Genomic DNA, 22,668 nt, shown 5'->3' with positions numbered 1-22,668 from the left:
CAGTGTGCATCTACATGAAAACATTTGTACAGAGTATACATTTGTGTGTCAACTGTACTTTCAAGTAGATGAGAACAGGGCTAGTTCAAATGATGCCCTTGTACAATTTTTTTTATTTAATGTTGTGGCAGTGCATGGCTTTAATACAGCACTCAGATGGCAGAGGCAAGTGGATCTCCTCTGTTCAAGGCTGGCCAGAGCTGCATAATGAGACCCAGTATCGAGGGGGGAAAGAGAGAGAGAGAGAGAGAGAGAGAGAGAGAGAGAGAGAGAGAGAGAGAGAGAGAGAGAGAGAGAGAGAGAGAGAGAGAGAGAGAGAGAAGAAGAAGAAGAAGAAGAAGAAGAAGAAGAAGAAGAAGAAGAAGAAGAAGAAGAAGAAGAAGAAGAAGAAAGAGGAGAGAAGAGAAGAAAAGAGAAAAAAGGAAAAAAGTTGTTTTTAAGATAAAATCATGTTATGTAGCCCAGGCTGGCCTCATACTCAGAACAATCCTGCTTCAACATCCCCAACACTGGGACTACAGGAATGTGCCTCCACATCTGCATTTTATTTATTTAGTTTGGGGAGTTTGTTATTATGATGACATAGGTCTCACATAGCCAGACTGGCCTTGAGTGTGTTATGTAAACAAGGCTGATCTTGAATTTCTGATTTTTCTGTTTCTACTTGCCAAGTGTTAGGGTTACAGGCTGGCACCACTACTGTGGAATATTACTTTATGCAAAGATGTGTTACATTTGTTAATGCTGTATTTGTTTAATTATGTCAAAGTGTGTTGCTTTTGTTTATGCGGCATTTGTTTCTAAAGTTGTGTTGCTGTTTCATCTTGCCTGCCTCAGGCACCTGACTGTTCTAATAAAAAGCTGAATGGCCAATTCTCGAAGGAGAATGAGAAGAGAGAATGAGGGGGATAGAGAAGGAGATGCCCGGGGCCAGCCAGCCACACAGGGAGTGGGACATACAGAACGAAAGGTAAAAAGCCCTGAGGCAAAACATAGATGAAGAGAAACAGGTTTAAATTAAGTTATAAGAGCTAGTGGGACGAGCGTAAGATAAGGCCAAACATTCACAATTAATAATAAGTCTCCATGTCATGATTTGGGAAACTCTTAGCACAGTGTGCACCTATATGAAAACATTTAGAAAGCCTGCTGCTACACACCACCACACACACTGATATGGCTTTTTCTTTACCCCTAAAGACATCTTCCTTAAGCAAAAGGTTAGCATCCTGCTATCACATCCTCTTTACACCGTACACAAGTGAAGACATGGTGTAAAATGAGCCGAGAGTTGTAGGCTTACTTAGCTCTTCTGTCTTGGGGTACTGGCTCCGCCACGCAGCAATTGCAGCACACAAACCTGGGCATTCTTAGCTCACGTCCTGGCTCAGGAGCAAGTCTTGACACCCTAGAACTCAGACAACTCCCTTGACTTTGAATCGATTTCCGTGTGTGGAACCCTGGGCCCCTAGAATGCTAACCGTGAACTCCACCACCGAGCTACCTCACCACGGCTTCAGCAGAATCACCCCTGGATGTCTCCAATTTCTGTTCCCTCATCTGCAACATGGAAATTGATGGCAACTATCCCTCTAGGTTATTGCAGAAGCTACATTGCACCATGTTCCATATACCGAGATTTATTAAAAGATAGTTACTGGGCTCAATGACCATCCGAGGTTGATCCCCAGAACCACATGGTGAAAGGGAGAACCAACCCCCCGAGTTGTCCCGTGAACACACAGAGTCACTATATGTAATAATAATTAAAAAAAAAAAAAACTTTTAAAAAAAAGCTTCACTTATTAAAGGACACGGGAAGCAAGATAGATGCTGCAAGGCAGAGAGGCAGGAGGATTAGAGTTCAAGGTTATCCTTAGACTACATATCCAGTTCAAAGGCCAGGCTGTACATGAGTGCTGTCTCAAGAAAGATCGAATTCCAGAATAAACCCTGGAAGGCAAGACTAAAAACGTAAATGGATTTTTTTTTTTCAAAAAAAACATCCGTACTGCTTTTTTCCCCCCGGGCTCTGGATGGAGCAAGCCTACGGGAAGCCACAAGATGCTCTCCAGCGCGGCCCACATCCCCGGGAGGCAGCCTGGGGACCCGCCGCCCGGTTGCCACGGCGACGCCGGGGGGGGGGGGGCACGGCTGCCCCGCCCCGTCACGCCGTCACGCGCTGCCGCGGCGCCCCGCCCCCGGCTGCGCTGCGGCGCCGCCGACTGGCTGTCCGCGCGGGTCTCACTATCCTCACTCCATCCGGGGAGCCAATGGCCGGCGCCGCCAGGGTTCGTTGACGCGAGTCACACGCTGCCGGGCCGCGGGCACGGACCAATCGCTGCACGGAGAGGGCGGGGCGGGAGCCGGGGGCGGACCAATGATGGCAGGAGAGGGGGCCGACCGCGCCCTCCGGGCCCCGCCCCCTGAGCCGGGAGAAGTAAAGCGAGGAGGCCGCTGCACCTGCCCGGGTACTGTGCAAGGGGGAGGTCGCAGGGCCGTCGCGGCCACGCCAGGTGAGGAGCACTGCGAGCCCGGGGTCGGGGGTCGCGTGGAGGGCGGCCGAGATCGGGACCCCCGGGGCCGGTCGGGACGCGGTGGAAGGAGCTCGGCTGTGCAAGCCTCCAAGGGAGTGATGGAACCGGAACCACACTCGGGGCCCTTTAAAGAGTTTGCAGTCATCCGGAGTCTGGATCGTTGATGACTTCAGACTTAAAAACTTTTTTTTTTTTTCACCAAGACGCGATTCCCACGGGGGTGGGGGGGGAGATAAGATGCGTTCTGCGTTTGTGGCTCTGGGAAGGTGTCTCAGATGCATGACCCGATGAGTAGGAGCTGGTGTAGGAGGCCACAGCCGGCAGCGAGGGATGTGGGGTGCAGGAACCGCGCGTGTGGTTCCACGGGAGACCCGGGTGCCTAGATGAGGGGTCCTGCCCGCCTGAACCGTGAAGGTTTAACTCTTGGGTAGGTGGGGCCTGACCCACATGTGTCTTAGGCCTACTCTCAGCTGCAGTAACCAAAGCGGAGGGGACTCAGATGGTCAGCCAGGCTTTGAGTTAACCAGAGGACCCAGGAATCCATTTCTTTCTTCCTTTTTATTTTTTCCCCCGCCCTGGGGATCTAGTCTACCTGATTCAGATCGGGTTTCCAGGCCAGCCAGTTGCTCAAAGGTGAGGAGGCAGGAAATTCACGTCAATGAAACTTTCTCTGCTGTTTGATTACTTCTTCCGATGCTTTTGTTCAATGGACAACTCCATGCCCATCTTCCTCCCTTCATTGCAGAGCGTAAACTCGGGATAACTGAACTCTGTCCCGACACTGTGTGGGAGTTGGAAGACTTAATCCGGGGGGGGGGGGGGCTGAGTTGGGAGAGACTAGAACACTTTCGTTGGAGATGAAGTTCCTCAAGTTAGGCATTAAAGCGAGCTTGGGAGGAAGCCCCTGATAAACTCTAGGATGCAGCCTTGAAGTTTGACCCAAACTATCTTTGAATGGAGGTAGATGTCCAGCAACCTTTTGGATAATCAGAACCTGGATCTGGAGAGGAGTTATAGATGATGGACATCAGCGTATTTTTGAACTAGGCAATAGGATTAGCCAGGATAGTGTGGAATGGTTAGGACCATCAGGGCTTCCTGGCTCAGGAGGCTACATCAAAGAGCACCAGATTCTCTCTCGTCTTCTGTAGCACTTTATCCCCACCACAACTCTGTTGTCATCAGGTCCCTTCCATGTCACATCAAGGTCTCCATGTAGAACATGTTTTTGCCCAGAAACTCTATGCTTCTCTGTCCTCATAGCTGTCTGTAGTTTCGCTTGTATCCTACAGGTCCTATCGTTTTGTGATGCTTTGGGACGCCCAGGAGGGAGGGCAGGGGTAGCACAGTGACTGCACATCATAGACACAGGTATCTGTTAGAGGGAATCTGCGTGAATTCCATGAATGAGCCAAGGAAAAATGTCAAGTAGAGGAATGTCAGATCTCCAAGATTGTTGTTGGTGTGTGGGCAGTGGAGGCAGGAAGATCAGGAATTCAAGGCCATCCTTATTTGCATAGTTGGAGGCCAACTTGAACTAAAACCCTCATTTTAAGAAAAAAAAGAAAGAAAAATCATCATCCGGATTGGTCAAATAAAATGAGCTCCAAAGAATATTGGATTTGACAGCAGGGAGGCTTAGTGATTTTTTTTTTTAAGAATAATGATCAGAATAGAAAATAATAGGAAATGAGAAAATGAAGTCGTGTGAGTAGAGCCTGGGTAAGCTATAGGCTTTTACTGTAATGTCAATTGTGAGCACTGTGTAAAATAACACACTAGTGAATGTGTGGGCTCCTCCACTCAGCGACTGTGGAACTTTGGACAGGTTACATGGTAATTCTAAACCTGAGCTTATCATCTGAAAACTGAAGATAATAAATGTACCACCACTTCATGATGGCATGGCAGGGTTTAGCTTAAAATGACAGCACGTACCTGATATGCAAAAGGTGCTCAATAATTGTCAGCCTATTTTAGGTGCTGTGTGCCAGGTCTTAGGTTCAGCACTTAACGTGTGCCGTTCCTTGGGTTTACTAGAAGAATTATTGTTGAATATTTTTTCAGATGATACCATTGTGGTTCAGTTTTAGCATCCCCCAAATCTAGGGCATGCAGCTAGGAAGTGGTGTTCATTGGTCATTGTCAAATTTGGTAATGTCCTCAGGAAAAATGGAGATTGGAATGCTAATCAACGTTTTGCAACTTCGAGGTAGATGGTTGGCAATATCTTCGTATGAGTGGGTAGCTCAGTGCTAAGAGCTCAGTGTGGGTGGAGGAAGGTGGCACTTTTATCTGGGACTTTCCGATGAGAAGGGTGAATAGCAGTGGCCTAAGACATGGTAGAGATTAGGGGTTCTTTTCTGCCTCCTCCCCTCTTGCCTTCTTCTCTTCCCCTCCCCTCTCTCTTTTCCTAGACAGTGTCTCAGGGGAACCAGGCTGGCCTGAAACTCACCATCTTTCCATTGCAGCCTTGGGAATGATGGGTAGGGAAGATTTTCTCTAGAAAGGCAGACTTGAATATGTTTTTATTTTATTATTATTAACTAAAAATTCTTTGTTTTATGTATATTGAATGTTTTGCCTGCATCTATGTCTGTGGATTCCTGGTACCCTTGGTGTCAGATTCCCTGGAACTGGAGCTACAGATGGTTGTGAGCCACAGTGCAAGTGCTGGGAATTGAACTTGGGTTCTTTGTAAGAGCAGCAAGTGTTCTAAATGGCCGACTCCAGTTTCCAGTCCCACGTATATGTTCTTTGAATGAAGGAAGTGGTTTCATGTCTGTGAAGGACATGGACTGAGAAAGGACAAAGGAGAGACATGTCCTTGGTGAGATAAGAACATAGGAAGACTTGAAAAGAATGAGGACAAACTGTGAGGCCAGCAGGTACGTGACCAAGAACAAGCCATTGGCTAAGGGGTGGGGCAGAAAGTCCTAAGAGTGAACTAGCTCGAAGGCCTGAAAGAAGGTGGTTTAGCTCCCTGCTGCCTCTTATATAGAATAGGACAAGAGGTCAATTTTAGAAATGGTAGTGCTATAAAAATACTTTTTTTGAGTTTGTGCCTCATGTATCCTTGGCTGGCATTGAACTTGATGTGTTGTAGCCAAGAATCACCTTGAGCTTCTGATCCTTCTGCCTCTACCTGCAGAGTATTGGGATATACACCACTATCCCCAGGATATGTGATGTTAGAAATGGAACCAAGGACTTTGCATGCTAGGCAAGCACTTTACCAACTGAGCCCTATCATAGGTTTTTTTTTGTTTGTTTGTTTGATTTGGTTTTTATGGAATGGGCCATCAATTCATAAATTAAGAACAGCAGGGATTTTTTTTTTCATGTAAGTCAGATTAACAATGAAGTTCATCATGTTTGACTGGTGACCAGTTAGACTAACATTTATTAAATAGGTACAGTATAGTCTCATCTAAGAAATCAAAACTATTAAAGTTAAGCTGGATGTGGTGTCTTTAATCCCAGCACTGAGAAGACAGAGGCAGGTGGATCTCTGTGAGTTCAAGGCCAGCCTAGTCTACAAAGTGAGTTCCAGGACAGCCAGAGAAACCGTGTCTTAAAAAAAAAAAGAAAGGAAAGAAACTAAAACCGTAAAGAAAGTGTAACAGGGAAAGGTTTTCCTCCTTGCTTTCCCCCTTGGATCTCTTCTCACAGACCAGCACTGTAGAAACGGTTTTGTCCTGTACATTTTGTGTGTGTGTGTGTGCACTGTGTACACACGCATGAGTTGAAGTGTATAGAGGAAATATGTGGTTTTCACAAGAAGCCAGGGACTTCGCTTTTACATAGCCATATTTGACTCTTGCTATACATGCTATTCTATAAATTTGTCTCTGGGGCTAAGACTAAATTTCAGATGTCATCCTATACAAAATAGGATTTTTATTTAATTTAATTTTCAGTTTTATTACCTGTATATGGGGGCTGTTGGGGAGAACAACATCCTATGTGTAACTACAGGTGCCTGACGGTCCTGGAGAGGGAATCTGGTGCCTTGGAGCTGGAGACACAGGCAGTTGTTTCCATCATTGTCGTTACTTTATTTGGTTTTACTGGAGACATCTTGAAGATGTCTTCCTGTGTAGTTCCGGCTCACCTTGAACTCCCGGCAATCCTCCTGCCTCAGGTTCAAGTACAGGGGTTACAGGTGTCAGCCACCGTGCCCGGCTGTCTCATTCTTGTAAACAGCTGTATTATTTAACTCATCTCCTGCTTATGGACTTCCATATTCTTTCTAAATCTGGTGCTAGTTAGAAGCTATGCGTCCTTCTAGCGTAGTGTGTTGTCTTCTACCCTTGAATTAAAGGACCGGATTATGTCAATACTGGTTTGTTTTAGTTTTTGGTTTTTTTTTTTTTTTTTTTTTTTTTGCCTCAAATGATAAACTGATTTGTCCCAAGCCAACAGTATGGATAATGTCTCTTTGCCTACCAGTTCTGAGCAGTGGGTTGTTGAACTTTAAAAGGTTTGCCGCTTGGGCAAAAGTATCTCTTTGGGATACAGTTCCTCCTTTGAAGGAGGGAAGTTTCTTGGTTTGTGTGTATGTGTGTGTGGGGCCGGGGGGGGGGCATGCGTGCCTGTGAGTGCACATGTAGAGGCTAAAGGTCAATGTGGGCTGTTTCCTTCCGTTGTTCTGTGCCTTGGTTGTTTTTTCAGATGGCTCTCTCACTGAACCTGGAGTGCCTCCGTTTGAGAGCTGGGGGTACAGATGCCCACCGCTGTACCTAGCTTTCATGTGGGTGCGGGGAGTTTGAACTCAGTACTTGTGCTTGTACAGCAGGCACTGTGGGACTTGGGGGACCGTTTGGCTTCATTGTTGTATGAACTGCCTATCAATGGCCTTTGTTGTTTTTTCCACTGGGTTTTTCTAAAGTACACTGTGTCTCTTTTATCACGTGTTGGGATGCTTTTTGTGGTTTGACGTTTGATCTCTGGCTTTGTTTACCAGTGCCATTTTGTTCTTGTCAGAATTTAACTTTTAGTCACTTTTGGCAAACTTTTTGGTTTTAAGTTTCGTTTCGTGTGTGTGTGTAAATCAGAAGATAGTTTTGTAGAGTCTGTTCTCTCTTTCCATCTTTACTTGGGTTCCAGGGATCGAACTCAGGATACTGCGTGGCAAGTGGGTACTGAGCTATGCTGACAGCCAAAAGTTAGCTTGGAATTCCTTGCCCACTGTTCTTTTAGATCTTGCTGTAGAAAGGACGTGGAGATGATGATCGTTTTTAATCATCTTTATAACCTAAGAAAGTAGTCCTTGTTTAGTAATTGTCACTTAAAAATATCAGGAGATATTTTTATGCTGTTTTTCAGGATTTCATTGTTTCGCTTCTCTGCTTACTTACTACAGAAATAAAAGGCTCCTCACAGAGATTTGAAAATGGCCACAAACAAAAGCGTTGACATCTTCAGCTCAGCGTCGCTGGCTGTGGAGTATCTGGATTCCCTGCTGCCTGAGAACCCTCTGCAGGAGCCCTTTAAGAATGCTTGGGGCTACATGCTGGATAACTATACAAAGTTCCAGATCGCAACCTGGGGGTCCCTCATAGTTCACGAAGCCATCTATTTCTTGTTCTCTTTGCCTGGATTTTTATTCCAATTTATCCCTTACATGAGAAAGTACAAAATTCAAAAGGTGAGTGTGATATGTCTGTGATACTATCATTGATGGTGTTGGATGTTTTTGAAGAACACTGAGCTTTGGGATCAGTACCGTCCAGTAGAAATAAAACGAAGCCACTTACATAGCTTTAAATGACCAGTGGAATATCTTAAGAAGGCAGTAAGGGAACAGGGAAATTAATTTTCATAATATGTTTAATTCAACCCAATAAAGCTAGGCTATTATTTTACCAACTAGCCCAAATTAAACTGCTTCGAGAGACATTTTGGTATTTTTACTTTCTTTTTTCTTTCTTTTTTTGTTTTTGTTTGTTTGTTTGTTTTGTTTTTTCTTTTTTCGAGACAGGGTCTCTCTGTGTAGCTTTGGAGCCTGTTCTGGAACTCGCTTTGTAGCCCGGGCTGCCCTCGAACTCACAGAGATCCACCTGCCTCTGCCTCCCGGGTGCTGAGATTAAAGGTACACGCCATTACTGCCTGGCGATATTTTTACTTTCATTGTTGTATGAGTTTCGCTGTGTATTTATGCTACACATAGATAGAGAGCTGAGCACTCTCACGCTTCCAGCAGATGGTGTGTTAGACAAAATCAATGTAGATCATTATTGATGGTGTTTCAAAGAATTTCCGAAAATAAATTTTAGGAAGGTGTAATGCTTATCTAATTGGGGCTTATAAATTTTAATTTTTAAATTCGCGGGCAGATGTAGCTTATGTATTTAAACATGCTCAAGGTCCTGGGTTTAATCCTCAGCACACACATATTTTTTCAAACCTCACCTGTGCCCCTCCTCCCCCCATCCAGGAAGAAAAGAAACTATTTGTGGCTACTTTGCTGTAGTTCTTCCCACTCCTACAGCCTCAGCAAATCTAATTGAACGTCAGTACGGAAAGATCCCATACATACATGATAGGTGTATGGCCCTTTTCTTATGGTCCCAAATAAGGTCATGTGCCTTGTTTCGGTGTATTTGATATACTGGGCACATAACAAGGTCCTCGGGTACGCACAATACTTCGTCTTAGATTTAAACAAAGGTGGCAGAATGAATTCTTACTGATATGTAGACTATTTGCTTAGCATGGTTTGTTTGTTTGTTTGGTTTGGTTTTTCGAGACAGGGTTTCTCTGTGTAGTTTTGGTGCCTGTTCTGGATCTTGCTCTGTAGACCAGGCTGGGCTTGAACTCACAGAGATCAGCCTGGCTCTGCCTCCCAAGTGCTGGGATTAAAGGCATGCACTACCACTGCCCTGCTTAGCATGGGATTTAAGAAAAATTTGGACAAGTATAGAGACAGAAAGGACTTGTCAACATTTAGTACGCCAGTATTAGTTCTTGTTTGTTTTGAGGTAACATCGCATGTATAGCCCAGGCTGGCCTTGAACTTGGGATCTTCTCACTTTCATTTCCTGAGTGTTAATAGACATGGACCATCTCCAACTCCAAAGTTGTTTTTTTTTCAATGCCACCATTGACTAATCTAAACCAACTAAACTCAAGGCCACTCAACAGCGGCAGAAACTAGGTGCTGAGTGTTCCTCTGGTTTGTGGGTTGCAGGTTGTGTCTCGTCAGGCTCTGAGCTCTGTGGCCTCTCCCAGCGAGTCACTGTAAGGAAGGGCTCACCACAGGTTCCTCTGCAGCTAACATAGGCATCAGGTACCAGTAGACTCTAAGCCAAGAGGAGAGAAGGGAAAGGGATAAAAAGAGAGGTAGCCCATAGAATGCCCCTTTCAGCCTCCGTTCGATGGAGCACGTCCAAGGTGCTTCTGATGAAAGGGCCTGAGCTGGAAAACATCTCTGTTTAAATGTCGTAAATTCTGAGTCACAGAGGTGATTCTGGCCGCTGTGTGTCATCCACTGATTCATTTATAAGTAAGGCTGATTCATTGGGTCACCAAGCTGAAGCGTGTTTTCTTCCTCCACTGCCCTCTACAGCTGACTGCTTGGTTGTAGGTGGTGGTACCTTGTCCAGGGGAGAGCTTTTGTAGCCCAGGGTGTGTGGGTGGCCTTAGAAGGAAAGAAATGTGAAAGGAAAAAGCCTAAGTGAGGCTGAGGATATAGTCAGTGTTGGAGGGCTTGCCTAGCGTGCACAGGGCGATGACTTGAAGTCAGTAGAAGCACACACAAGAGGAACAAAACCCACAATCTGATTGGTTACAGCTAATGAAAGGCTGGATAGAATGGCTGCAGGTAGTCACAGCATAAAGGACTTGAGAAGAAAATAAAACCTAGAGTTGTAGCTCGGTAGTAGAGCCTTTGTCTAGCCTGTGCAAGACCCTAGAGCCGGGTAGAGAGAGGCAAGTGGATTTCTATGAGTTTGAGGCCAGCCTGGTCTACAGAGTAAGTTCTAGGCCAGTCAAGGCTGCATAGTGAGACCTTGTATCAACAACAACAACAACAACAACAACAACAGTATAAAATAGGGCAAAACAAAAAGAAGAAAGGCAGACAGATCCTGGGCTCTGCCTCCCACCCCCACAGCACAATTAATTAGATGAAAAAAAATGTGGAGGTAATTCTATTTGTAAATTCTGAAAGCACATACTGTGATTGAAACACGTACAAAACAATTCATGTCTTTTGCTCAGTGCTTTAGAAAGTCCACCATAAAATATTCAAGAATTATATTATTTAACACATAGAACATTTTTAAAACTTTTTTCCCTTTTTCTTTTTTTTAATTTACTTATTTTATTTTGTATGCATTGGTGTTTTGCCTGAATGTATGTCTGTGTGAGGGTGTCAGATCCCTGGAAGTGGAATTACAGACAGTTGTGAGCTGTCATGTGGGTGCTGGGAATTGAACCCAGGTCTTCTGGAAGAGCAGTCAGTGTTCTTAACCACTGAGCCATCTCTCCAGCCCCTCCCCTTTGCTTATTCTTCTCTCATACAATACATCCTGACTGCAACCTCCCCTCCTTCCACCCCCACTCAACACCTCTTCTCTTCCCTTAGATCCACTGCTCCTCCATTTCCCTTCAGAAAAGAGCAGGCCTCCCAGAATATCCTCAACAGGTGTGACTCACACCTGTAACCTTAGCACTTGGATGGAGGCAGGAGGATCAGGTTCGAGGTTATTCTCTGCTACTTAGGAAATTTGAGGCCACCATAAGACATATGAGACCATGACTCAAAAAATATTGCACACCTCCCTCCCACCAAACAAAAAAAAAAAGGAGCTAGGGGCTGGAAAGATGGATCAGTGGTTAGGAACACTGGCTGCTTTTCCAGAAGACCTGGGTTCTCAGCACCCATGTGGCAGCTCACAAAGGTCTGGGACTCCAGTTCCAGGGGATCTGGCGCCCTCTTGTGGCCTACAGCGGCACAGGCACACACATGGGACACAGACATATATGCAGGTAAAAGTCCATCCACTGAAAACTGGGACTGCCGTGGAGGTTAACCACTAGTAAGCACGTTCCACCTTCAAGAGAATAACTGAGCATCTGGACAGCTCATCTGTGTGCGTGCTAGTTAGAGGATGTTTGGCATGCATGACACGTAAAGCAGAGTCTGTAGGGATTGTTTCTTTAAAAAAAAAATCACATTTCGATAAGTTTCCTCAAAGAGAGATCTAACTGAAACATCAGAGAGTCCATGGCCCCAGTGGGGTATCCCTTGGTACTAGGGTACAGATGTGCATATTAAGCAAAAGGTGGTAAGCTTTGGTATTGTACTAGGCATGCATTTAAATGTCCGCTTAGCCAGCTTGCACATACCATATAAACAACACAGCCTGTGGTTTTATTTCCTATAATAGTAGTTGATTATTCTCTTTCACACACACACACACACACACACACTTGGGGCAGGGGTCGGTGTTAAGGAAGCCCAGGGCCTCACACATGCTAGGCAGCATTTTCTACTCTTCTCATTTTACCTGCTAAACTTTGTGTTTTTCTTAAAGCTCCTTGAGAACCAGAGTCTAGCCAGGAGCTAGAGGTACCATCTCAAATAAGCCTGAACGTTCAGGTTATTCTCTGGTCAGAGACAAGAGGTTTGGAGTTGAGTCAATGAATCCTTACAGTAGAAATAAAAAGACAGTCTAAATTACTGTGTGTAAGTCCACTTGCTTTGTTGCTGAGAAAACTGATTTCCTTGTGAGCACACAGCTGATTAGCTGGTTAGTTCAACATTCTAATATAAGTCTATAGGTTGAGTCTTAGACTAAGGATTCGTTTTTTTGTTTTGTTCATATATATTTTATTGTTTGTATTTTGTGTATGCACATGTACTCACCAAAGCACACATGTCCAGAGGTCCTGAGGTCTTAAGAACAACTCATAGCTCTCATTGTGTGCATACAGAAGGTCCTTATTTCCTTATGAATACCACTGAATACCTGGGTATTTTGATAGAGCTGTCAGCTGCTGCTTGTGCAGGCTTCGGGTGGGACACTCAATGTAGCATGATTGACTTCTCTGGAAAGGAAGTGGCAAAGCCTGGATACTTAGTTACTCATCTCCTGGTGCTTCTTAGGTTAGTTTTAGGTCATATTTGTCTATTAACATTTTTTTAAAACCTGTTGAAAGTAATTATAGTAGTTGTCAAGATCCCTTGCCACTAAGGGATTATACACATCGGAGAAATTATAAGAATTTATTTCTACTTGTTCAGCTGAACTACTGATAACAAGCTAGTTTTAAGTATTGTGATTTTTTTTTTTCTCTCCATAGGATAAACCAGAAAGCTTGGAAGGCCAGTGGAAGTGTTTGAAAGGACTTCTCTTTAATCATTTTTGTATCCAGCTGCCTATGATTTGTGGAACTTATTATTTTACAGAGTTTTTCAGTATTCCTTATGATTGGGAAAGAATGCCAAGATGGTATGTCAATGATAATTTGATGTTTATATTCATTCATGGTTTGTTTTTCAATTAAATTTTGCTTAATGTGTATTTTCTTCAGTTGGTTAATACTCCGAAATTGATTATGTCCTGATGTAACTGGACATACATGTATCAGAACCTAAGTCCACAGTCACTCCTTGCCTCTGGGTTCTACGTCCTTGTAGCCAACCAACTACAGATTGAAAGTCCACTTTTTGAATTGAACCTTTGAACAGGATGTGGTGGCACACACCTGTGGTCCCAGCATCAGGAGGGGAGGGGGGTGGCCTGAAGTTCCAGAGTCTTCCTGGGCTACATAGCTAGTCCATAGCCTGCCTCAGGGGCCTGAGCACACTTGCATACAGATTATTTTTCATCATTTTATTTAAATTAAGTATTTCTGTGGTAGAAAAAGCAGTTGTTTTACTGTTAACTTTAGGCTTTGGTTTCTTAACAAATTTTGTACCCAGGTCTTCGGCAACATAAAATATTACGGAAATAGGGTCAAACTCTTTGCCCCTCCCCCCTCTCAGATTGTAACATGGGGCCTTACCTACCAGTATTGTTTGCTTCTACACAGGTCTCACTGTGTAGCCCTGGCTGGCTTGGTGCTCCCTCTGTAGACCAGGCTGACCTCAAACTCAGAGATCTGCCTGCCTTTACCTCCCAAGTGCTGGGATTAGAAGTGTGGCCACCCACACCCAGCTCAGCTGTCTTGCACTTTGGCGAATTTGTTGTTAGGTCAAGCTGATGACTGGGTATTTGGTTTATGTAATGTCTGACCGCTCATCCGAAGTCACTGTTGCTCTGTATTCATTACTGTTTGCCTCTCACAGGTATATGATTTTGGCAAGGTGTTTGGGCTGTGCTGTCATTGAGGATACCTGGCACTATTTCCTGCATAGGCTCCTCCATCACAAGAGGATTTATAAATACATTCATAAAGTCCACCATGAGTTTCAGGTATGTTAGGACCACACTTCAGCTTTTCTACTGAGGTGGAAAAACCTGGGTTGTTGTTTAGGCATCTTTAGAAGCTATTGGTGGTATTTTATCACATGTCCTTTTTAAAAATAACTTTATTATATGTGTGTGTGCATGCACACACATGATATGGCAGGTAGGACTCGTGTAGGGTCGGGACAACTTTGTGGCGTCAACTCTCTCCTACCTTAAAAAAATTTTTTTATGTGTGTCTGTGTGTGCCTGAGCGTATGGGTGTTCAGTTCACCTTCTGTGTACAGATGCCCTCAGAGCCAGAAAAGGGTGTTGGATCTCTTGGAACTGGAGTTGCAGGTAATTGGAGCTACCCAGTGTGAGTGTGGGAACTGGATCTGTGTCCTTGTAAGAGCAGCAAGTGCTTTTAACCCCCAACCCATCTCTCCAGCCTTCTCTCTCTTCTACCTTTGGACATACTATGGGTCCTAGGATCAAAATCAACTCCAGAGGCTGGCATAGTGAGCACATTTACTCACTGAGCCATCTCTTGGGCCTTTTATTTCCTTTTCTATTGGCATGATATTGAAGAATATGATGTACACATCTATACAGAACCAGGCCTAAAAGTTTTCTTCAGTGTCAGATTTTCAGGGTAGGAACTGGAGAGATGGCCCAGTGGTTAAGAGCACATCCTACTCTTGTAGAAGACCTGAGCTCAATTCCCAGCACCCATATTAGGCCACTCATAATCATGGCACCTGCAATCATGTCCACATGCACACGTACATGTAATTAAAGACACACACACACACACATATGTCTTTTATATATATAAATGTATATATATATACTTTTTTAAAATTTATAGTTCACTATGATTGATACTTTAAAGACTATGAGACCTAATGGTTGAGATCCTCACCCTACTGGTGACATCCTGACAGCTGGCAGATTGGTACGGGCTATAGTAATGAAGGGTCATTTAAATGAGATGCATAAACAGTAAGTGTTGACTACTTAAACTAAAGCAATTAGTCAGTTGAAGTACATTTTCAGAACAGATTATTTTTAAATCAGACCTGCTTTTCTGTAGGTCTCAGTGGATACCCGAAAATATGGATAAGATACCATACTGGTAACTAAGACATCTAAATGTAACTACTAGACAGAGAATATATTCAGGACAAAAGAGTGAATCTCATTGAGAGGACTGAGACTGATACTGCATTACTCAGAGCAGTACACAATTTAAAACATTGTTTCTTGAGTTAATATTTAGGATAGTAGTTAATTTAGGTAAATGTAGGGTAAACGTAACTTCAGAAAACAAAACCATGATTAAGATTTGAGTACTCAGTGTGCATGTATAAGCATTCCTTTGTTGATAAAGTAACTACAGATTCATAAACTAGAAATTAAGAGTTAAAGGCCTAGTGACTTGAGTTTGATCCCTGGATCCTGCAAGGTAGTAGGAGAGAACTGACTCCTGAGGGTTGTCCTCTGAGCTCAGTGGACATGCATATGAGCACACACACACACACACACACACACACACACACACAAATAGGTAAATCAATGTTTAATTAGAGTTGAAGTTAGAGAAAAGATGAATACTAAGAAATTCATATCCCTAGACCTTTTGATTGATAGGAAATTTACTGAGAACTATTGTTATTATTTGTATATGTACAGCTAGATCACCATCACTACTTATACAAACAATATAATTTATAAAACTGTATGTATAAACTGAATACATTAGGTTCTCTGTAGTCAGATTTTGGGACCTCCAGCTCACAAATAATGACACGGAGACTTCTTATTAAATTTGAAAGCTCAACCTTAGCTTAGGCTTGTTCCACTAGCTCTTACAATTTAAATTAACTTGCTTCTATTAATCTACATTTTACCATGTGACTTTTTACCTTTCTTTTATCCTATATGTCTGACTCTTCGGTCTTCTCACTGGTGTAATTCTCGTGCCTAGATTCTTTCTCCTCTTCCCTTTCCCCACAAATCCCACCAATCTCTCCTGCCTACCTATTGGCCATTCGCCTCTTTATTAAACTAATCACAATGACACATCTCCACATAGTATAAACAAATATTCTGCAGTAACTCTCCAGAGAAAGAATAAACACGAAGCTACTATGCACATAGGTTTATTTAAAATCTGGTGGTATATTCCTATAATCCCAACACTTAGGCAGAGGCAGGGGCGTTATGAGTTCAAGGCCAACTTCAGCTACATAGACCCTGCCTCAAAAAAGAAGAAAATGATTTTGCTGTCTGGGGCCCAAATTTTGCAGAGCAACCAACCAGGAAGTGAGGTATGGTGTCTGTGATTGTCATGTGACTCCCTTCTTCCTTGGGAAGCCTCATCCTTGCTCGGAAGGCCTCTCACTATCGGGATGGAACCCACCTTCATGAAAAATAAAATCTGCTGGTTCAGACATTAACCATATCATAGCAAGTTGACACAAAATTAACCATCACAATATATTAAGGAATTCTTACTCTGTTTGATTTAGGCTCCATTTGGAATTGAAGCAGAATATGCACATCCTTTAGAAACCATAATCCTCGGGACTGGATTTTTCATTGGAATTGTGCTTTTGTGTGATCACGTAATTCTCCTTTGGGCATGGGTGACAGTACGTTTGCTGGAAACTATCGATGTCCATAGGTGAGTAATGCTTTCTGTTCCGGTAGAAGACACCATTTTTATGTGTGTTGGTGTGCTTGTGTGTGTGAATGCATGATTTTATGTGTGTGGAGGTATATCTAAACATGATTGCTTTTGTATGTGAGTGCATTTTTTTTTTGGTTTTTCGAGACAGGGTTTCTCTGTGTAGCTTTGGAGCCTGTCCTGGAACTCACTTGGTAGCCCAGGCTGGCCTCGAACTCACAGAGATCCACCAGCCTCTGCCTCCCGAGTGCTGGGATTAAAGGCGTGCGCCGCCGCCGCCACCCCCCCCCCGGTGTGAGTGCATGTTTTTTCTGTGTGTGTGGATATGTGTGAACATGATCACTGTTCCGCGGCAGAGTTTCTCAGTCAGAACTCCCCAGTGTTGCTGGTGAGCTTGCCTCTGTGAATGTATCCCATCCCTAGCTCTTTGGGCTTAGATTGCAGGCAGGCCACCCAGCTTTTATGTGGGTTTCTAGGGATCTGAACTCCAGTCCTCATGCTTACGTGACACGCACCTTAACTACTAACTATCTCTCAGGGTTTTTTTTTTTTTTTTGGTTTTTCGAGACAGGGTTTCTCCATATAGTTTTGGTGCCTGTCCTGGATCTCGCTTTGTAGAGTAGGCTGGCCCAGAACTCACAGAGATCCGCCTGGCTCTGCCTCCCGAGTGCTGGGATTAAAGGTGTGAGCCACCACCGCCCGGCCCTCTCATGTTATTTTAAAAGAGAGAATCATAATCATTGAATAGAAGTACAAATAATGGATGTTTTTGTAATAGACTGATCTGTTACCATTTATTAAATGACAGCATGCGTCTTATCAAGCAAAGCTCAGGGCCAGCAGTTAACCTGCTATGGTGAACCTCACTCCCCAGAGGGTGTTGGAACCAGTAGCCTCTGCTGTAAGGTTATTGCTGGTTCTAGGTGGCTCGGGCGAAAGCAGTTACTTAAGGAAGCCGATGAGATATGGACGTGTTTCAGGTGCCCCCTCTCCACAGACTGGAGACGTGATAAGGAGTTTTGTCCAATCTCAGATATCAAACTAAAGAGAGTAGACCCAACAAGACTCTTTTTGAAGTCATTTGTTCCCCAACTAAAACAACACAGTGGTATTTAAACTTTGTAGATACTTGAGGCTGATTTCACATAGCTTTTCCTCAAAAACATAGGTAGCATTATGAACGTGGTTTACACCTTTTCTAGATTGTGGTGGGCAGGCTCCTCTAAAGAGAAAAAAGTGTTTCTTGAAAATGTGTGACTGCTTTATTACTGTGGTCCTTCCTTTCATTTCTTGGTATCAGATTTCCACGTGTCTTTTAAGGTTTTCAAAATCTCCCAACATGTACCTTTTCCTGTAAGGTTTGTTGTTATTGTTTTTCCAGCTAGGGCCTCAGAGCCCAGGCTGACCTGAAACTCACTCTGTAGCCCAGGCTGCCCATGTACTGACAGTCCTTCTACTCAGCCTCTCATGAGCTGGGGCTATGGTGTCTACCACCACACACTGCCAAATTTTTGTCTTGTAAACATGTGAGAGAGAAACGAAGTGATTTGGGTAAAGCGGAATGCTGCTTGCTAACGAACATGTGAGTGCTCGTGATGTGTCTCATGAATAACCTGTATCGTTTTCTTTTCAGTGGTTATTACATTCCTATCAACCCGTTGAACTTCATCCCCTTTTATACGGGTTCTCGGCACCACGATTTCCACCACATGAACTTCATTGGGAATTACGCATCCACCTTCACATGGTGGGATAGACTCTTTGGAACAGACGCCCAGTATCATGCCTATAATGAAAAGATGAAGAAGCTTGGGAAAAAGACTGAGTGAATTCCCCTCATACACCTCTTGGAGATATGTTTCCTCAACTGGAGCTAGTAACTAACATTGCTTCTGGGGAGCAGAAATAAGCACGAGACTTGGCTGCTAAGTGATAAAAAGAACATTAACGCCCTTTAATTATCTTCCAGATGGGAACTTTTCTACTTTACATTCAAGTTCTGTATATGTGGGAATAAATAAATATATATATTTAAGTACAGTTTTCATGAGGTTTTAAAGGCCATATTGCTTAACCGCATCAAAAGGTTTCAGGTGTTGGGGGAAGTATTAATGTGCAACTTATCACTTCATGCCACCCGCGGCTGAAGTTGACATTGCCTTTTAAGCCTTTTACATACGCTGGTCAGTTCAAAAATTTTCTCAACAGTGATGATGGCCTTCTAGTTGACTTTAGACATAGTGTTTTTTAGAATTTACCCAAATGAAAATATTGTGAATTGAATCTATCAGCTGACAGAGCGAGTGACTGAAACCCCATTCTGGTCTGGGGCTGACCAATTTAGGACTATTCTTTCTGTGAAGGATTATTTGATTGTAGTAACTTTATCTTGTAAATTGACTCATTTCCTACGTGATGTATATAGAATATTATAGTCTAAAAGATTTTCAAATTACTTGAGGTGTTTTTTAAACTGAGAGCTCATTTCCGCTGTCGACCCTTGTTTTCATGTGTCAAGTGTTCATTGAAGTCGCGTCGTGAGCTTTGTGAATTGACTTCTCGACTGGCACCCAGAGCTGTTGAAATAAATGTGATTTTTGTCTAAGTCTCTGGTTTTCAGTTGTGAAGATTAGCTGTCATGTTTTATTCTTATAAGGAAAAGCACAGAAATCATTAAAGGAAGCTTTACAATAAAGGAATGATTCCATTTTTTACTTGCTAAGCTTTGCTGGTGGTTGCAGTGTGTCCTTGGTGGCTGGTCGACAGTGGGAATTCCACTGCCACAGTGAAGGTGTTGGGGCAGCATGCTGGCCTTGGACGGCTTTCCACCCAGATGGAAGGAGATACCCTCCAGGCAAAGACTGCTGACTACGTCCCAGTCCTTAGTTCTTCCTTTCATACAGGATCTGTCCATCTTAGGCTGACATTGCATTTGTCATCCTGTTCAGCTTTCCAGGTTCTGAGATTACAGGGATAACTGGCCATGACTGGCTAGCCATGTCTTCGAAGGTTTCTTACTGTGTGGCCCAGGATGACCTCACCAGCAATCTTCCGGCCTCAGCCTCCCAGCTGCTGGAATATAGACATGAACCACCACACTGTGCTCGGCCAGGTTTGTTTCTAAGTTTTGTTCCCTATCTGCCTTCCGTGTGCTCCCACGTGCGTGCTTGTGTGTGTGTAAATTCGTCTTTGCAGCCGTTCGGGATACAGCATGAAGTGGTGCTGTGCTGTGTGGTTATGAGACTACCTGCAAATTCTCTTTTTAGTCTTCAGCGTTCACTTTCATGCCCGTGGAATGTACAAAACTGTTTGGGAGGAAAGCCTCTTCTAGCGCTAGAAATGGTAGTAAACATGCTTAAATAACTTGGTGCATGCCAAAGTCATTCACATTTTTTCTCTTCTCAATGCTGGGGAGTCAAACCTAGGGACTTGTCCAATATACTAGACAGCTGTGCCACCAACCTACTCAATATGAACTAATATTAAGCAAGCACTTCCCATGTCCTGAATTTCCCCCCCCCCCCATTTTTTGGTCTCCAAGGGAACCCATACACATAAGCACATGCACTGTTCTAGTTGGCCTCCTTGTCAATCTGACACAGCCTAGAGTCTTCTGAGGGAGTCACAACTGAGGGATTGCCTGGATCAGATTGGCCTGCAGCTATGTTTATGAAGGATTGCCTTGATTGATGACTGATGGGGGGGGGGGTTTCCAGTCTTCTATGGCCAGCACCATCCTTAGGAAAGTGGGTATAGAGAGCTGCTAAACTAGCCACAGAGAGGCAGCAAGCAACATTGCTCCAAGGTTCTCACATCTAGGTTCCTGCCATTAAGTTCCTGCCCTGATTTCCCTCAATGGTTGTAATCTGAAAGTATAAGCCAAATAAAGCCTTTCCTCCCTGGGTTACTTTTGGCCAGAGTGTTTTATAACAGGAACAGAAAGAAACCTAGGATGCACATAAATAAAAATACATCTTCAAAAGATTCATATTCCCAAATATGTCAGTACAGAATAGACACTATGCAGCCAAAACTTATTCCGTAGTTGAAATCTGAATTAATAGATGTGAAAGCTAAAATACAAAGCCTCAATACATAGCCTTGATTCTACCCTGGAGAATAGTTGATAAAAACTGGGATGACACATGCCAATAGTCCCAGCTCTCATGATACTGAGGCAGGTGGATTACAAATTCTAGGCCAACCTGTAATACATATGGAAACACACCCCCCCACCCCCCGCTCAAAAGCAGGATTTCTTCTTTTGAATATTTACTCCTTTTATGTGTACAGGAGTTTGGCTTGCATGTATGTTTGCACCATGTGCTTGTCAGGTCTCCTTATTCCATCCAGTCCCCAGTTTATGAAATGGTGCCAACCCCGTACAGGGATAGCCTCAGTCCCTTAGTTGATGGCCTCTGGAAACTCCCTCACAGACACAGCAGAGTGTGCTGTGTCACCCCGTGTACCTCCTGGTTCAACCAGGACAACTGTCAACATTCACCATTATTTCTATGTTGGATTGTACTGTTTTTCAGAGAGAGAATCTTACTATGTAGTCCATTTGGATTTTGTTGTCCATTTAAGATTTTGGGGCTTGTGAGAAGGCTCTGGAAAAAGGCACAGTCACCCAACCTGATGACCTGAGTTTGACTCCCAGGACCCACTGGGTAGAAGAGAATCAGTCCCTGCAGGCCATCCTCTGATCTCCACAGACATGCTATGATGTTCATGTGTGCGTGTGTGCGTGCGTGCGTGCGTGCGTGCGTGCGTGCGTGTGTGCGTGCGTGTGTGTGTGTGTGTGTGTGTGTGTGTGTGTGTGTGTGTGTGTGTATCTTCTCTGTCTGCAGACCGGGATGTAAAGCTCTCAGCTAGTGCTCTAGTGTCATGACTCTGCTTTCTGCCACAATGATCAGTGATCACGAACTAACCCTCTAAAATGCGATAGTGCCACCAATGAAGTGATTTCTTTATGAGTTGCTTTGGTCATGGTGTCTCTTCACAGCAATGGAACAGTAGCTAAGACACACATAATTAAATGTTTTTGTAAAGGAATTCCAGGCCAATTTGTGCTACGTAGTGAGATCTCCTATCTCAAAGGTTACTTAATGGTTTGATAGAATTACCAATTATACATTTGTATTTAAGGTATATATGTTTATACCTTAAATAAGAAGTTTTGTTAAGAACAAAAACTTGTCAGTTTTGTTTTTTAATTTCATTGGAAACTTTATGTTAAAATGGTATTTATATATTATCCTTTTGGAGGATGGGTGTTGAACAGGGTTTCTCTGTGTAACCCTGGCTCTCCTGGAACTACTTCTGTAGACTGGGCTGGCCTTGAAATTAGAGATCCATCTGCCTCTACGTCCCAAGTGCTGGGATTAAAGGTGTGCACCACCGCCTCCCGGTGGTTTTTCTTATTTTAGACCATAATAATCTTGTCCTTTCTCCCCATTCCTCTCTCCTTTCCCACTCTCTTCTTATAACATTTCCCAAAATAAAAGTGATTTTCTGTTGTAAGGAGTCTTATACAGGATTGAAAAAGTCAAATAACTATGGAATTAGACAGTCTTGGTGACAATCCCCCAGAGAATCTAGTTTACCAACAGGTAATGTTTTGAACTTCAAATTTATTTATTTGACCATTCAGATAGGAGTGTTTCCTTGGCCACGCTGGATTGTGCTACTAAACCCAAACATTCGAAAGTCCTGTGCAGATGGAGACTTACTCTGCAAATCATTAATTCAGTGCATGGGAGCTTGTAACAAGATGGTAAAAGTGCTCAGACCACACTGTTAAGATACATTCCCTTTAAACACGGCAGCAAGCCTGCCTTGCAGTTTTAATTGTTTACATCCTAAAGCGTCCCAGGCTGAGATTAACAAGCCTGGTCAAGGGACGTGAGGAGAAAGGTTCTCTGCTGGAATAAGGAGCAAGTTAGAAACAAACCAAGAAAGGTTTCTTGGTCTTCGTCGAGATAATGAACTAAATCTCCCGCCGCCCCCTCCCCCCCCCCCCCCCCCCCCGCCCTCTTAG

At 43.7% G+C, this 22,668-nt stretch overlaps 1 protein-coding gene across 2 annotated transcripts; it reads left to right on the top strand.

The window, feature by feature from the left end:
- The first annotated feature begins 2,385 nt into the window (after positions 1-2,385).
- Positions 2,386-19,350, top strand: Msmo1 (methylsterol monooxygenase 1). Of its 2 annotated transcripts, none has more exons than XM_052752357.1 (6): positions 2,386-2,516; positions 7,903-8,187; positions 12,849-12,997; positions 13,837-13,963; positions 16,471-16,625; positions 18,262-19,350. In XM_052752357.1, the coding sequence occupies exons 2-6, from the start codon at positions 7,933-7,935 to the stop codon at positions 18,455-18,457; spliced, it is 882 nt and encodes a 293-aa protein (XP_052608317.1). In that variant the 5' UTR covers positions 2,386-2,516; positions 7,903-7,932; the 3' UTR covers positions 18,458-19,350. The 2 variants fall into 2 exon arrangements, with proteins under 2 accessions (XP_052608317.1, XP_052608320.1); XM_052752360.1 differs by lacking the exon at positions 2,386-2,516 and adding an exon at positions 5,163-5,425.
- Positions 19,351-22,668: the final 3,318 nt, after the last annotated feature.

The sequence above is a fragment of the Peromyscus californicus genome, unplaced genomic scaffold (genome assembly GCF_007827085.1).
Source record: "Peromyscus californicus insignis strain IS unplaced genomic scaffold, ASM782708v3 Scaffold_23__1_contigs__length_62951481, whole genome shotgun sequence".
NCBI classification, from domain to species: Eukaryota; Metazoa; Chordata; class Mammalia; order Rodentia; family Cricetidae; genus Peromyscus; species Peromyscus californicus.
The sequence above is the reverse complement of the archived record's forward strand: the minus strand, read 5'-3'. Positions and strand labels throughout refer to the sequence as shown.

Bases quoted from the DNA above. Each gene is read 5' to 3' on its own strand.
- Msmo1 (XM_052752357.1), top strand. From the start codon at position 7,933: ATGGCCACAAACAAAAGCGTTGACATCTTCAGCTCAGCGTCGCTGGCT. The intron at 12,998-13,836 runs GTATGTCAATGA...TGCCTCTCACAG, and splicing joins TGGGAAAGAATGCCAAGATG to GTATATGATTTTGGCAAGGT. The intron at 13,964-16,470 runs GTATGTTAGGAC...TGTTTGATTTAG, and splicing joins AAGTCCACCATGAGTTTCAG to GCTCCATTTGGAATTGAAGC.